At 42.4% G+C, this 15,698-nt stretch overlaps 1 protein-coding gene across 1 annotated transcript in view; it reads right to left on the bottom strand.

Annotated features, from left to right (window-relative positions):
- Nucleotides 1-15,698, bottom strand: part of DIS3L2 (DIS3 like 3'-5' exoribonuclease 2) — a 179,267-nt gene that overhangs the window by 87,307 nt on the left and 76,262 nt on the right. The window contains exon 10 of the mRNA XM_021544264.2: nucleotides 13,861-14,034. Coding sequence (XP_021399939.2) covers nucleotides 13,861-14,034 — 174 coding nt within the window. The remainder of the gene's footprint in view (nucleotides 1-13,860; nucleotides 14,035-15,698) is intronic.

The following is a 15,698-nucleotide window of genomic DNA, read 5'->3' as shown; positions in this document are numbered from 1 at the left end:
CAGCAAATAAAACTTCCTAAACTCCTGCTTCAGGGGCCTCCCTTCATCCCAAGCTGTCCTACAGCAACTTCTTTCCCAAACCTCTGGACTGCAGCAGAGTTCTCCAAAGCACTGTGAGGAATGTGAGACCAGAGCTGAAGAGCAATGAGGTCAGTACAGGAATGGGTTTGCTGGCTTATTTTGCTTTTATCTTAACTTTTAGAGTAAGTTCAGCCCCTCCCTAGTTAAAAGATCCCCAAGCACAATGGTACAGGCTGAGGCTGCCATGGAAGAGATCAAACCACTGCTTTTCTTCTTTTATTTTTGCCACAGAAAGACTCGTATCATGATGGCAACTCCCTTCTAGAGATGTGTAATGCAAACACACACTATTTTTCTTACAGCATAACCACTGGTATTACTGCTGGGGTAGGAGAGATGGGAGGAGAAAATTACAGCAAATTCTTAGAGGAGCAAGTGTACATGAGATAAGAAAGTATTTTTGTATGGGTGCTATCTCAGTGAGAGCAGTGTCCCCAGCTTTGCAGAACTACCACTTCCATGCTGAAATGTCCTGGGTGGGATTTGGTGGTGTCAGACAGCTGGCAGCATCTATCTATGCAATTCCACCAGGCACACTAAACAGAGATTTTCAAAGACATAAAAATCAGTAAAGCACTTCACTGCCTTCTGAGACTTTGAAAATCTTTTGGAATATGCTGGCTTTCACATTGGATAGCAAAGCTGCCTTAATCCCCAGATGCACATTAGTTTCTGATTCTTTGCATGCATCTAAACAAATTAAGAGACTGTGACACTGAAAGATATAAAATCTTTTAACTCCACCAGGACTTTGATCTGTTGGTACCAGCACTAAAAATCAACCAATTTTTAAAGGTTTGCAAACAACCTTAATTCCATAAATGTGTACTCCTTACAATTCCACATAAGGATGGAATTTCAGGACACCACCACTCCAAGGCACCATGTAACTCTCTTTAGGGAGCTGTGCATATGCAGACAGACACTCCTATACTACAAACAGTAAGGGGATACACACATGTGCCAGCCTGCATGTATTTATACCAGGTCCCATTAATGCACAGGGTATAAAGTGCCCTCCCCAGCCACATCCAGTAAATCTTTAAGTAATTTCATTTAAAAGAGTCAACTGAATGGACACAAATGGCTGGCTTCATCTAGCAAGCAAGCAAGAAAAAAAGTTAAGACGTGCTTCAAAGAGAATGCAGGTTCCTGTGTCAGGGGAATAGAGAGCTTATCCCAGATATTCAGGGCCTGCTACCATAAGTATCTGCCACCCATTGTGAATTGTAGCTTCAAGCAGTCAAAAACTTAGCAGATTGGTTTCAACAAAGTGCATATTTGCAGCCTGTCCTAAACAGAAGTGAGCAGAAAAACAGGGGTGCCAAATATTTTACCACATTTATACAATGGTAGCAATGGGCTGTTTTTCTGAGATGTATTTGGCCAGTCAAATGTACTGCAGAGGCCGATGGTGGTCCCAGTTCAGAGAGTCCAAACCTGTAAGTCTGGTGGGGCAGCCCCAACCTCCCTTTGTGCTCATCTGCCCTTGGGGACATGCTGGCTGGCTCTGAGCTGTCTCTCAGCACAGGAATGGCCAGCAGAGGCACAGCTCACAGCTGTCTGAGACCCATGAACTCACTGAAGTGAGGTCCAAATTCTGATCTAGCATTTCTCACCAGCTTGGATACGTTTAACCACCAGGCTCAAATCTGTTTCTCCTTTCGAACTATTCAAAGGACTTGGACTTGTAGCTTTCACAGGCCATTTATTCTGGGCACAGACTGTAAGGTGAGGTAAGAAAGTCACTGAACAAGTAAAACAAGGCATGATACTCCTTGGCATAAGGATACTGCAGAAGTGCTGCAGAGCCAATGGCCAGGTAGTCAATGGGAACAAGAGAAGCCAACCTCAAAGCAGAGCTCCAAGTCCACATCAGTAAGATAATCCTGGCACACAGGCCTACACCTAGATGAAATTTTCTGAGTGAATTTGGCTCACCAGTAACAACATTATTAAGTGTGATTAATTATAGTTCTGGTTTTCAGTTTTTATTACTGAAGAAGTTTCAGATGACCACAGGAACAAGGGCTGGCATGTGGGATTCATGGAATGATGGGACTGCAGCTCTGAGCCTGAGGGGAGCACCCTGCACACATACTCCTTCATGTTCTCAGTTATCTCCTCCTGCTCTTCCTCCAGGCCCAGTGGTATCACTTTTATCTCCAGGATGCTGCAGAGAGCTGTCTCTCACCCTGGAGAATCAGGGAATGCAGTGGAAGCAAGGGTAGGAAAGGCTGGGTGTGGGCACTATAGCCTGCCTGCTGCTCTGCAAATTGTTCCCTCCCTTGGCACCTACACAAGCCACCCCTGCACACACCTCCAGGAGGACCCTGGAGGCAGCTGAAAAAAACACCTGGATGAAGGAACAACACTTCTCTCAGCTATGTGGAAAGGATGCCCTGTGAAGGGAAGAGGCTGACCAAATTCCTGCCCTGATCATAATGTCTGGCTGTGCAATACCTCAAAGGCTGTGGCACAAGTGATCTCAGAGAGATCAGACCACATTTCTGACTGTAACCAGTAACAAGACCAGCCTGCAGAGAGTTATTTCATTAAACCATAAGGGACAGAATCTTTCATGCACCTGCTGAGGAAGATGTTACTTAACTCCACAGCTACAGGCACACACATTTGCACTGATTGACTACAGGCATATACAAACTGGTGGGGTCTCCAGCCTCTGGAGGGCCACCAAGGTGACCTTGTGGGTTAAGAAGTTTGGTCATCCCCCTCTCTCCCTTCTTTCAGGGCCTCAAAAGAAGCATCTCTCATTGTCATCACAGCTAATAAAAATCTGGTTTATTCATTGTCAAAACATACTTGTAAAAGTAATGAGATGATCTAAGTCCACTTGTTCCAACATACACACAACTTGGTTAAAAGAAAATTATTTAAGAGATAGAGACATAGAGTTAAGAGATTTTCTGGTCCTCATGCTGGAAAGGACTGGAGATACATATGTGCCTTTAAGAAACTCTCAGCACTGGTCAAAAAAAAAAAAAAAAAAAAAAAAAAAAAAAAAAAAAAATTTCAGTGTGGAAACTTGCACTTTTTACAGGACCATCTTCAAGAGAAACAGATGTCCAATGCAGGTTTGCAGAGATGAATTTGCTCTGGCACGGAGCTGCTGCCAACTGAAGAACTCCTTTCCTCCCTTCTCCTTGTTTCAGAGGTTTCAAGAACCAGAGCAAGGCAATGCCTGTAAGACTTTGGGAGGCTGAGGGGAATTACTCACAACTGACCACGGTGGACCTGCAAGCAAGAGTCAGGAAAGCAGGAGCCACCCAGACTGCCCAGACCCTGCCAGCCCCAGCAGCACTGGCCAAGCCACCTCTAGCCCCACAGCAGTGACAAGGGCCCTGCTAAAGCTGGCTGTGTCTGGCATCTTGCAAATCAACCACCTGGGGGAAAAAAATTACAGAATACAGCACTTAGTTTATTGAACAGTAATGACAGTGTCAACCTATACAGGCTGGTATATCAATCCTAATTTAAAGAAAGCTAATTAAATGCAGTGCTCTTTGCACAGCTTCAGGAAGACTAATTAAAGCAGACAAGCATGTCTGCAGAGCAGTTAGTCTTTTTACCTTTAAAAGGACCTAAAATAAATGGCTAGTGCAGCAGTAGAGGTAAAATAAGTAGTTTGTTGGTGAGATGGAATTACTGTCATGGTAATTAAAATGTTCACAGATCACAGGACTGCAACAGCAGTTTGTTTTATTTTGTGCAAATACATACATCTTTGTATACATCTACGCCAAGGTATTCACAGGAATCAGCAGAGAAAACACTGCACAGTTGGTGCCTCAAAGATTGGTACAATATATTCATTTTTGCCAGTTAAACTGTTCAGAATTAAACATATCACTTAGTTTGACCATAAAATACGAACACCTACAACATCAGGAGATAACAAATTCCAGCGGTCAGGGCTCACTCTTTGCTCAAGAGAAAGGCTACCAGGATAAAGCACTGCCATGGGCTCAGGCTGTATTAGAGGCAAAGTTTCTGGCATGACCACCCAATTGGGCAAAGCTTGGGTGTTAACAATACAATTTTCTTGCTGCTTGGAGAAAAGTGCCAGTTTTGTACACAGTAGACAAAGCAGCACCTATAGATCCTCCTGTATAACTGAATGATCTTCCCAAGCAGCAGCACATAGATGAGTCAACTCACCAGTGGAGACATGGAGCCCAGATTTTCACCGCTAATAAATGCCAACAATGTGAAATACCAGTCCAGAGAACTGCATGTACCTACCTCTCTAGGAGACCTGTTACCACCTTCTTGGTAAAAAAGGGCTTCCTAATATCCAGTCTAAACTTCCCCTGGTGCAGCTCTGAACCATTCCCACATGTCCTGTCACCAGGGAGAAGAGATCAGCACCTCCCTCTCCACTTCCCTGTATTAGGAAGCTGATTAGATAGAATTAAGCCATCTGAACTTAATTACCTTATTTATCTCCCACCATTCTGACTCCCCTCCCATGGGCAACTTTCAGACCAAAGCAGTCTCCTGTGATGTTCACTAGACATTTACAAAGACCAACACATCCAAAACAACTACAAAAGAGAACAAAGAACACACTAGAAGCCTGAAGGTGGCTGAAACCTGCTGTCTGTGAATTCTAGCATTTAACCAGCTCACTGGCTACACACTGACACCCTGCCCCTCCCCAGGCTCAGTTGGCCCACAGTCCCTCCAGCTATCCAAAGGCTCTTAAAGCATCAAGCTGAATATTTTGCAGAAGCTTCAGACCATTTCCAAAGTCCAGGTCCTTCAGCTGGAGGTGAGACAGGAATGACCATTGTTTATTAAAGTTTTGGCAGGGCAAGTCTTCTTTAAACTTGAGTATGTCAGTACTAAGACACTTACAGTACCAGTGACTGCATGTCTAGACACTTGCAGTGCATTTACATTCTTCTAGGGACTCCTTAGATTGTCCTGTTCTCTCTACTTTGTGAATACATACAATAGCCTGGTGGGAGTGAAAGCTCAGCCTCCTGGTTTACCCTTATTAACTCCAGCTCAAAGCTGGCATTTTAAAATTAAGCATATCAAAGGCACTTTTAGAATCTTAAAGCTCTTCAGGTCATTTCTAAGACCCTGCTGAGCACCATCTTGCAAAAGCTAAGCAGACACCATTTCTCAAAGCTGGAAGCAGTTGTTTTAATTTGAGGACAGGCATCCTAGAGCTGTCAACTCACTCCAGTGAATGCTACTAACATTTTTTCACACAACAATTCCCTTGTTATGGCAACCACAGAAATCAATCTCATTCTTCAATCACAAGCAAACCCAGCTCGACCACAGTGTCGGCACAGGTTTGTTACAAAGTGCCAATAAGCAAAGGATTAATCTGCCAATATTCATCACTCAAACAGGGATGAAGCACCCTTTCTCCAAGAGAATTTTCAGACCGATCACTGCCTGAGCATTTGAGACTTCAACATCTCACTCCCAAAGACATTTATTACTTGTAGTGTCTACCACATTTGTCACACTTGATGCTGGCAGATTTTAGTTAAAACCCAAGAGTGGCTGCTTCCAAGACAGCCTCTTAAAAGGAATATATTTTAAAAATATGCCTGCAAGAGAAGTACCCTGACAAATCTCTGATGGCACTCTGAATGCCCTGTAACAGACTGACAAAGATACTTGACACATCACAAAACTCTTGGCATGATGCACAAATTTAAAAATTAACTATAATTATAAAATAATTGGAAGCAAAAACTAATCCTTCCAAACACTGAGCATTATAACCCCCCTAAAAATCCAGCAGAGCACAAAATGCATTGAAAGCCCAACTTCAAACCAGCACTACTCTTTTTTACTTATCTGTGTTTATGTTTCAGCTAATGTCCTGTCCTGGTTCAGAAAACAGACCTCAGTCCAAGAGAACAGCTGACAATGACTCCTGGTGTATTACACATCTACAACAATAAACTTTTACATTTTCACCAGGGACTGCTCACTGGATTGCTGAACTAGAATCAATTATTCCTTCTATTTATCCTTCTATTATTTCCTCCATATTTACGGCCTCCAAGTAAGGGGGAAGACAGAAAAAAAAAAGCACTGCAGTCTTATACCAGTCTTATACCATAGCTAGAAAAGCCAAAATATATTTATAAACGAGATCAGAGTCTCTGGGAGGCCAAGTACCAGCGGTATTTCCTACAAGTCATGCTGTAATTGTGCCACAAAAATAATGAGTCCTCTGCACCACCACTATCCCACGCAAGAAAGCAAAGTATAATTGAAAATGCACTTGCATTATATAAACTATTTTAATCATAGATGCATAGGGCGAGAAATGGAAGAGACATTAGGTCATCCAGCCCCAACAGGTCAGAGCCAGGCTGCTCATGACAATATATTTACATGGACTTTCTCCTGTATGGCATCAAGCATCTCTAGTGATAGAATTTACAGCCCTTTCTTTAGCAGTCTGCACTAGTTTATTTGGGGTTGGACAGAAAAGTCTTCCTCTTTGTTTTACCTCACTTGTCCTTATAACACCCCTTTCTGCCCTCCCAGCATCGTAAATGATTCTCATTTTTTCATTTAGGTCCACATATTTTTAACTATCAACCACTATATCTTTCACAAACTTCTAGTTTCAGTGTTGGCAGATACACATTGAACAGTTAATCCTTCCTTGTAAATCAATCTCTTATCTCCCAGAATATTTTTGCTAGTCTTTTCCAGACTGTCCCACTTCTAATCCATGCTGTGGTATCTCCAAGACAGTTCTGCCTTATACACTTGCATTTGGGCCATCTATATTACAATTTATGGGTTGGTTGGTTTTTTTATTGAGTGATCGGAGAATAACCTGGTAATAAAGATCCAATCACCCAAAAAGTGAGACAGATGGACAGGTTAAAGCATGTTTCAGATCACTCCATCTGAGTGGAACCACAAGGAAAATGCTGTTGCTTGTAATGACCAGCCTGTCCTTGTGATCAGCTCTGAAATACCACAGGGATACACAACCTCACCAGCTGGAGTAGTTCTGGCTTTCTTCTGCTACAGCACCAGAGACAGGTACCTGGGCTGACACCAAGACTTGGACACTTCATCTCTTGTCCACTCTGTGCTATCTGACCTATAGTGAGAGCAGAACACTAGCAATGCACTGTGATATCAAGAGGCAGTATTTGGCACACCTGAACTGCACCACACCATGAGAGGCTATGGCACTTTCCTCTGCTCATTAAAACCTCACCTTGTGATCCAATGGAATCCAATAAGAAACAGAAACACTTATTTAAGATTTTATCCTCGTCTCCTGTTACTTCCTCCACTTCTCTCCATAAAATAAGTTCCAGACAAGAACAAGATTGTATGTGTAACAGTCTAAGTGCAAAAGTTATTACTGTTTTCCCCAACTAAACAAATTTCTAACAAAGTAAGGTTAGGTGTGATGGCCTTCAAGATTAGAAAGCAAAAATCCTATCCAACCACACACCACCTATTCTGCTTAAAGCTGCACTTCCAGTGATCACATGCACCTTCCTATAAGGAAAAAGGTGAAGTTGCCCTGTGTCTCTGTACACCAGGCACTGGTAACAGCATCTGAGAGCATAGAACCTGCATCATTTTGTTCAAAACAGGGCCACCATAATTGCTGTAGCTATACTGTAGTAGAAACTATTATGAAAACAGAGAGGAGGACCAAAAGAAGCCAACCAGAAGCACAGAGCTGAATCACATCACTGGAACAGCACCTCGAGCATATTTACTCCAGAGTTTTACTTACTCAGCTGATGGCAGAGAAAGGAGCTAACTTAAGCTGTCCTCATCAGTCCAAGAATGGCACAGTCCCCCCACCCCAGACTGCCTGGAGAGCAGAAGTAGCCAGAACAGGTACAGCCACCATCAGCAGGTTCTGGAATCAATCCTATTACAGAGGAACTGGATCTGATATGCTTAGACACCACTGAGTAATCCTTTGTATGTCACTTATGTATCTAATCCAATGTATCTCTCTATGGAGAACATTTAATCAGTCACAGAAGAGCTCAGTGAGAGCAGAGATCAGAATCTGGCCCTTTTTGTGTCTCCACTCCAAGATAACAGCCAGTTCTGAAGCAATGTTGCTTATACATTTGCTAAACAAGTAATTTCTCAGAAACCAGAGCATATTTACATATCTTATTATAGCTGAGTAAGATTTGCTCTACTTAACACTAGCTTTTTGTAGTGGAAAATCTCCAGGAAACAAGCTGTTTAACATGTCTTATCTGTCCTGCACTCATTCCTAACTAAAGTTGTCCACCTGCCTTGGAAAGACATCTGTTTCAGAGGCTGACTGCTTTCCTCCAACAGTCCTTGCACAGCTCAAGGCTGCCATTTTTACCATCACCTCTAATTTTATCAGCCAATAATATCCACGGGCATCTACAGCAAAGACCATGCTGTCAAACCCTTACTATACACAGTGCTAATCCCTGTTACCAGCTGTAATACTCCCTGAGAAAGAAATAAATGCAAAGTAGAGCTGCAGTGCAGGTACCAACAGTGCTACAGAGCCTCCCTCCCCAGTGGGCAGAGGGACACAGCAGAGCACCTCTGCTCTTCTTCCCTTAGCAGCCAAAGGAAGGATGCCACATTTCTGATTGGGCAGCCAAGATTACAAATTTGGCCTTCTACAACTTGGATCAGTTGCAATTGAGGTCCTGTGCTGAAATAGCAAGATGCAAATTTTAACTGAAAGCTTCATTGCATTCATTTGCCTGCAAGAGCAAAGTTCAGTAACTCTGCCCTGCAAGGGAAGTAAGTGAGCACAAACTGTCTCCTGCCAATGCAGTGGATCCTGGCTGCCTCCTCTGCTGCCCTTTCAGCCTTGTGGGAGGAACAGCCCTTCAGAGGGACCTCGGCAGAGAAACAGTCTGATGGGAATCTCATGAAGCTCAAAGGGAAAAACAGAGTCCTGCACACAGGGAGGAACAGCCCCATGCAGCAGCACAGACTGGGGAAGAACCAGCTGGAAAGCAGCTTGGCAGAAAATGATGTCCTGATGCACAAGTTAAACATGAACCAACAAAATGTCACTGCAGCAAAGGCGGCCAAGAGACTCCTGGGCTGCACTAGGAGGAGTGTTGCCAGAAGGGCAAAGGATGCATTCCTTCAATCCTTCCCCTCTGTGTGGTACCAGTGAGAACACAACTGGAATGCTGTGTCCAGTTCTGGGCTCCCCAGTACCAGGGAGATATCAACAAAGGGCTGAAAGTTTGCTGAAGTGCCTCAACGATGATTAAGGAATCAGAGCATCCAACCTACAAGAAGAAGCTGAGAGAGCTGGGATTGTTCAGCTTTGAGAAGAGAAGGCTCAGGCAGGGAGATCTTTTCAATGTGAGAATACACCTGATATAGAGAGTAAAGAAGACAGCAAGACCATTTCCAGTGGTATCCAACAGGACAAGAGACAATGGGCACAAAACACAGGGGGATCTACTTGAAGGGAAAAACACACATTTTTCTGAACCCCAAACATGTTCCTTAGAGGAGTTGTGGAATCTTCATCCTTGGAGCTATCCAAACCCCAAATGGGCACAGCCCTGAGCAGCCTGCTCCAGCTAACCCTGCTCTGAACAATGGGGTTGGAGTAGATGATCTCTAGATCTGCCTTCCAAGCTGAACAGTCTGATGATTCTTCAGCGTTTAGCCCTGTTCAGCTGAAGCCAGTTTCTGCTCCTCAGAACACATCCATCTTGTAGATATTTCAGAGTTCCCTGCCACAACACCCTTTCTCTGATCAGTATTTTTAGCTCATTGTTTTGTATTTTGCCAGCTGAGAAACTGCAGTTTGTAATTTTACCTTCAGCTTCATATTTCTTCTTAAAAGTGAATACAATGTCCTGTTTATAATAATAAAATCACTAGTTGGCAGGATGACATCAAATGGAAAAAGAGAAAGCAACTGGAAAATTTAGAGCAAGCAATTTTGAGTGCCAAGTTTCACATTTGTAATAGTCCAGCGGAGGTCAACAGGCTCACTTATTATTGGGCAAATGGTAAAGAAATAGATATCTACTAGTTCTTCCATGTTAGACTATATAAACCATCTCAACTTGAACAGGTTCCGATACTTTCCAAAAAAAGTGATGTTATACATTTTCCACAGTAACACCAACAATGGGAGACAAGCAAAAGGCAGAATTGCTTTGCAAAGAAAGGCCTTTTTTCTCTCTCCAATATTTAGGTTTTTGTTTCCCACTATGATTGGACTTTCCTGGCTTTACTTTCTTGTCCTAGTTAAGCAGTAAAGGAAACAAAAAGATATGAATGAAATTAGAAACATTTGGAATGAGTCTTCGAAATAGCTTTTGGGTTTCTTAGATTCCTGGCTAGACCTCTTCAAATGGCTTCCTCCTCCCTCTGTCCCCAGCTCCTGCACCCACCTCTGAAATTTGTATTTCCTTCTTTGCCGTCTCCCCTCTTTACTTCAGGGACTACATTTTGTCCCAAAGCAAACACGGAAATGAAAATTACATGTTGTAACACTGGAAAAGACCAGAAAGTGGTTGAAACTTTGCACCCATCGACATTTGTCTCTATGACATTAATCCTCCAATGTTTTCCTAAAAGCAGAAACCAAACACTTCTCAAACTTCTAATGAAACAAACAGCAATTCCAGTCAACCTGAATAATAAAATGAGCACTCCAGTCCTATCTGTATTATCAAATTTAAAGTCTCTGGAAGTTTCCTCAACCACACATTCCGATACTTCATGAACCTTCATGCTCTCTCTAAAATTCAACTGCAGGATGCAATACCAACACCTAATACTTGCCCAGTGCTTTTCATTACAAGTTTTGGGTGCTCTTTAGAAACAAGTAAGCTGGGAATGTCTGTGAAATACTTGTCTAATTTTACAAATAAACCCATGCAGGTGAGAAACAGATGTCCATGGCAAAACTGTGTAAATGTGGCAGAGCAGAGTGTTAAGCCAGTTAAATCATGTCAAAGACATCCACAAGGTTTGGATCTTTTCTGCCTTAAGTAATATTGAAATATTATGTAAACCTCTCTTTGTGAGCTATTACTGGAGAAGCGAAGGAAAAAAAGATCTCTTGGAAGCAATTCTACACAGGCTGTGTAGGTGAGATCACAGTTGCTGTCCAAATAGAATATCCATGGCAAGAATGGGTTTCCTGTAAAACTGAAAGACTTGCAGGAAGATCAAGGAACAAATTTACAAGATGGCATGGTTAAAATGTTTTTCCCTCTTGCACAGCCTCAGCAGCTTGGTGAAACACATTGTCTCACTTTCATCTGTAACCACACTCACAAACACCTCTGGTGCAGAGCCACTCTCTCCACGCTCCCCACTCTGACTCCCAGACCACAGCTCGGACACTGCTCAGCAGAACACACAAACTGCCTTTTGAGGAGGAACAGGTCATTTCCCAAGACAAAAGGACACAAGGAAAAGTTATCTCAGGAAGAGGAAACACACAAAAATACAAGACATTTTTTGAGTCTCAGTTCCAAATCCCACATCTTTTATACATGACACTAGAAAATTTACAGTCCTGTATTACAGAACTGCAGAGAATTTACTAGAGGTGAAAGTAGTTTAAGCTAAACTCTAACGTGTTTACTCTAGTCAAGCAAGCAATGTGTAAACTGAATTAGGATGAGATATTTACAAGTGTTAACGTGGCTGTTCTAGGAGAAAAGATGAGTTTTTACTTCACTGCAATTAATTTATATCATACTCTCAGACTACTGTACAGTAATCTGAGAAGCCTGACAGATCACCAGGCACAAAGTACAGCAAAGATGGGCACTCACAGGGGCAGGTGTGTGAGATCCCCTGGGAAACCAGGCATAACTCAGATGTGCACCCAGAACAGACACCCAAGTTCAGGTGTATTCCTCTGGATGCCATTCTGGGCCATGTGTACTTGCCCTTTGTAGGACAGTGCAGACCACAGCACACTTATTGCTGACAATATGAAAGCTGATATCTAGTAACAAGTAAAGGCCAAGCTACCTTGGGGCTTGTCAAAAACAGTCTCAAGGTCTTCTGGTCTCACCATCAGAGATGCCAGCCAGGTCTCCAACTACCTGACACTACCTCCCTACAATTTACTAATAAAATTAATTTTCTTTGTGGGTAGACAAACTCTTTTCTGTGAGAAAACGACAAGGAAGACTCACCTGTATTTTATTTTCCATAACTAGAAATCTCATGTTATCTCCATATGTGTTTAGACCACAGACTGGTTAGTCAGCAGTGTGCCAGTTGACATTAAAAGGATTAGCAAATTAAGCTCAAATAATTGTCTTAAAAATTTTGACTGTTAAATGTTTATATTTGAGGGGATCAAAAGGCAATCTACTTTGTAGTGTGCACTGTGGTCAGGAAGGGGCAGAGAGGGATTTAAATGGCTTAACCGCAAAACTGTTATCACCTTGATAAGTCCCAGTGTAATAACTCAGCAGTAAAAGCAAGAAATGCACTTGGAATTTGTTTCCAAAACTGACTGTCTGACTGGAGACAAGTCAAGCTCTTTATTTGCTTAAAAGAACTCGGTCAGAAGAAACAGAGAAGGCTACTGAACTGTAGTCAAGAATATAAAAATAAGCACTTTCAAGTGACATCTGAACAGCAGCATTCAGTATCTACTTTTTTTTTTTATGCTACCTGAAACCTGCAGTCTGGATCTGGTATCTGAGTGTTAGCATTAGTCAATAGGAGCTTGATTCTCTGCTGAACTATTTCACTGTATGGCAGTGAAAATCCAGAAAGCTGAAACAGTAAGGAGGCTGCAGGCTCCAGAGCAGAATTAGGTCCAAAGTAACACTTGGAGTACAGGTACGGATACAAATACATTTTCAGCCTTGAAATAAAAATGGCTGCAGTTTATCAGCTTATCTGCTCAAACTGCTAATGTCCATACCAGTAACACAGATAAGTGAAGAGGAAGAGGAGCCTGCTGCATATATACAGGTGCTTGTACCAGTGCAGTGTCAGAGGCATCAGCCTCCCAGGGCTGCTTCACTTCAGCATTACACAAGACAGCAATAAAACTGCCAACTGAGTCAAGATGCTCCAGCATAAGAAAGGCTGGAAGCAGAACACATTGTGTCTTCTTAGTAATGTATTTACTGTTTGCCTCCATCACCCTTTATTGCAAAGTGAGGTTCTAAACAAATCATTTTTATTTGGTCTTTAAATCTTTTCTAGTAAGGATGTCTCTAAAATCTAACACTTAGAAGTGTAGCAAATCCACTACTTTTGGGTAGTCCAGCAATGTCAATGTCTGCCACTCACAGGCTGTGAAGTTTCTGAATGCTGTTTGGGAGCACCACTAAATTGTAGGGATGGTTGATGTGAGGTAGGTGGACAGTCTTTATCTGTCTTAAGTCTCAGAATAACAATGTCCCAGATCACTGATCTGCCAGGCATTCAAAAAATCTCTGCTATAAAACTACCACTAAAATGCATAATACATTCCAGACAAAATCATAAAGCTTTCAGATTAGGCACCGAACACCAAATTTTCAATTTTCAGTAGCTCTTTTGAGAAAAAGACTACCTGCTTCACAAAATACTTCTCCAAGTAACTGATCTTCTGGGTTTGTCAGTAATTTCAAAAGTAGTTTCTTTTTATGCTTTCTAGCACAGCTAAGGTATAACATAATTTAATAATTTAATAAAGTCAGGGCCCTTACAAAATGTGATGAAAGCAAAACAAAATAGCACAACCCTGCATCAACCCAAGGAATGTCAGACCATGCTTTTTATTATTACCTTAAATCTCTTCTTTTGGCCAGCTCTCCTGGTGAGATAACCCAGGGCAGGTTCTGGGGAAGACATTCCAAGACTTCAGGGGAAAAGTCAGAGAAATCTACACCATACTCTGTCAGGATCCCTTCTGATTCCGGCTCGATCTCTCCAGCCTGTCCAAGACTTTTGCACAACTGCCTGCAGAAAGAAAGGGATGTTTTTTTAAAGTGTATAATTACTACTGTCACGTTGTTACTGTCCCTGCAGAGAGGCTGCTGAGGCCTCAAATACACTCATTCACCCATTCACTTCTCCCTAAGTCTTGGCAGAGGACTTAGCAGGAATTCAAACCACACCATGACTTGTGTCTGCTGGAGATGCAAAACACTCACCAGCCACTACCCTGGGCTGTTTTTGTGTATCTCATTTGAAGAAGACGTTTTAAATTATTAGGTTTTTGTGAAGGTAAGAAACTTTCCAATTTTAGAGAAAATGCATCCAACAGGAATAAGAAAAGCACAGCCATCCACATGGCAGCTCTAGTGTTACACATGGCTGCCTTGAGACCCTCCCTCCTCTCCTCACCACTGAAAAAGGTGACTTGCCTCTCCTACCAAAAATGAAGAACAGATTCACACCAAATACCAGAGAGCTCCACAGGAAGCTCAGTACACTGCTCTCCATCCCAAAGGATACCCTTCTCTGCCTGGGCAAACCAAGGCCCTGTGAAGACAAGAGATGTGAGGAACCCACACTGCCTCCCTCACAGGACTCACACAGACATGCCCACAGATCATCTTTCCAACCATTTTCCAGGCTCCTTCCAGGACCTCAGCATTCCCAGTCATTTGTTCCTCCTCTCATGGCTAAACAGAAACCTCTGAACCCAGAACTAACTGAGAGGGGCCAATGACCTAGAAACAAATCCCAGACAGGGGAAATTGTCCCCCCCATGCTATCAGTGCTTGATGAAGTACTCTGCATATGTGTGGATGAGGTTGCTGCTCTATTGTGCTTGGAGAAAGTTTCCATCTGCTCCTTTGCAAACCCCAGCATGGATCTGTCCAACAGCTCTGGTGTCAAACAAGGCTCAGCTCTGGACACTGTGCAAAGCAGGACTCCAAAGAAGTGACACATTTGTTCCCCCTCCAGCTGATTATAAATATCCCATGAGAACCCATGTCACACAGTGGCTCCCCCTGTCCCCTTTCTCACCTTTACATAGCCCTACAGTACACAGAGTTAAATTACTTTTTATTTTTTTAATATACTGCAATTAGGCCAATGCACATTACAGTCAATAGAGATAATGTTCCTGACCCAAGAAGATTACAACTGAAATTAAGGTGAATCCATCAAAATATGACACAAAAGAGAGGGGTAATAACACAGCACAAAAACCACCACTCTAATAAGTGTTTTTCCACTGCATAAAATACACAATCATTATATTGATTCTTCTGCTTTAATTCCAATGAGTGAGAACAGACACTAATTACTTTCCTAAATTGGGGCCAAAACAGTGCACTTGTTATTTGGACAAGCAACACTGTCTCAAGGCTTCAAATGTGCCATAAACCCACAGAACAAACCCCAAACTCTCAGCACAACCGAGCCCATCTTCTTTATGGGAGCAAAGCTCTTTCTTCACAACGGGAAGGGCTGTGTAATAAACCTGTCACATTGTGTAATATGCTGGAAAGGATTGCTCGCTTCGTGGTGCGGTAAATTGTAGAGTTCACATCGTCTAGCTTTAAAATAAAAATGAAAACAAGGATAAAAGATATTTCCCTTTATTGTTTCAATTTTATGTACAAACTGTATGGCAGAAATACGTGCGCATTTGGCATCATGGCTGAATT

This window comes from Lonchura striata, chromosome 10 (genome assembly GCF_046129695.1).
Source record: "Lonchura striata isolate bLonStr1 chromosome 10, bLonStr1.mat, whole genome shotgun sequence".
Classification (NCBI taxonomy): domain Eukaryota; kingdom Metazoa; phylum Chordata; class Aves; order Passeriformes; family Estrildidae; genus Lonchura; species Lonchura striata.
This window is presented reverse-complemented; position numbering and strand designations above follow the sequence as displayed.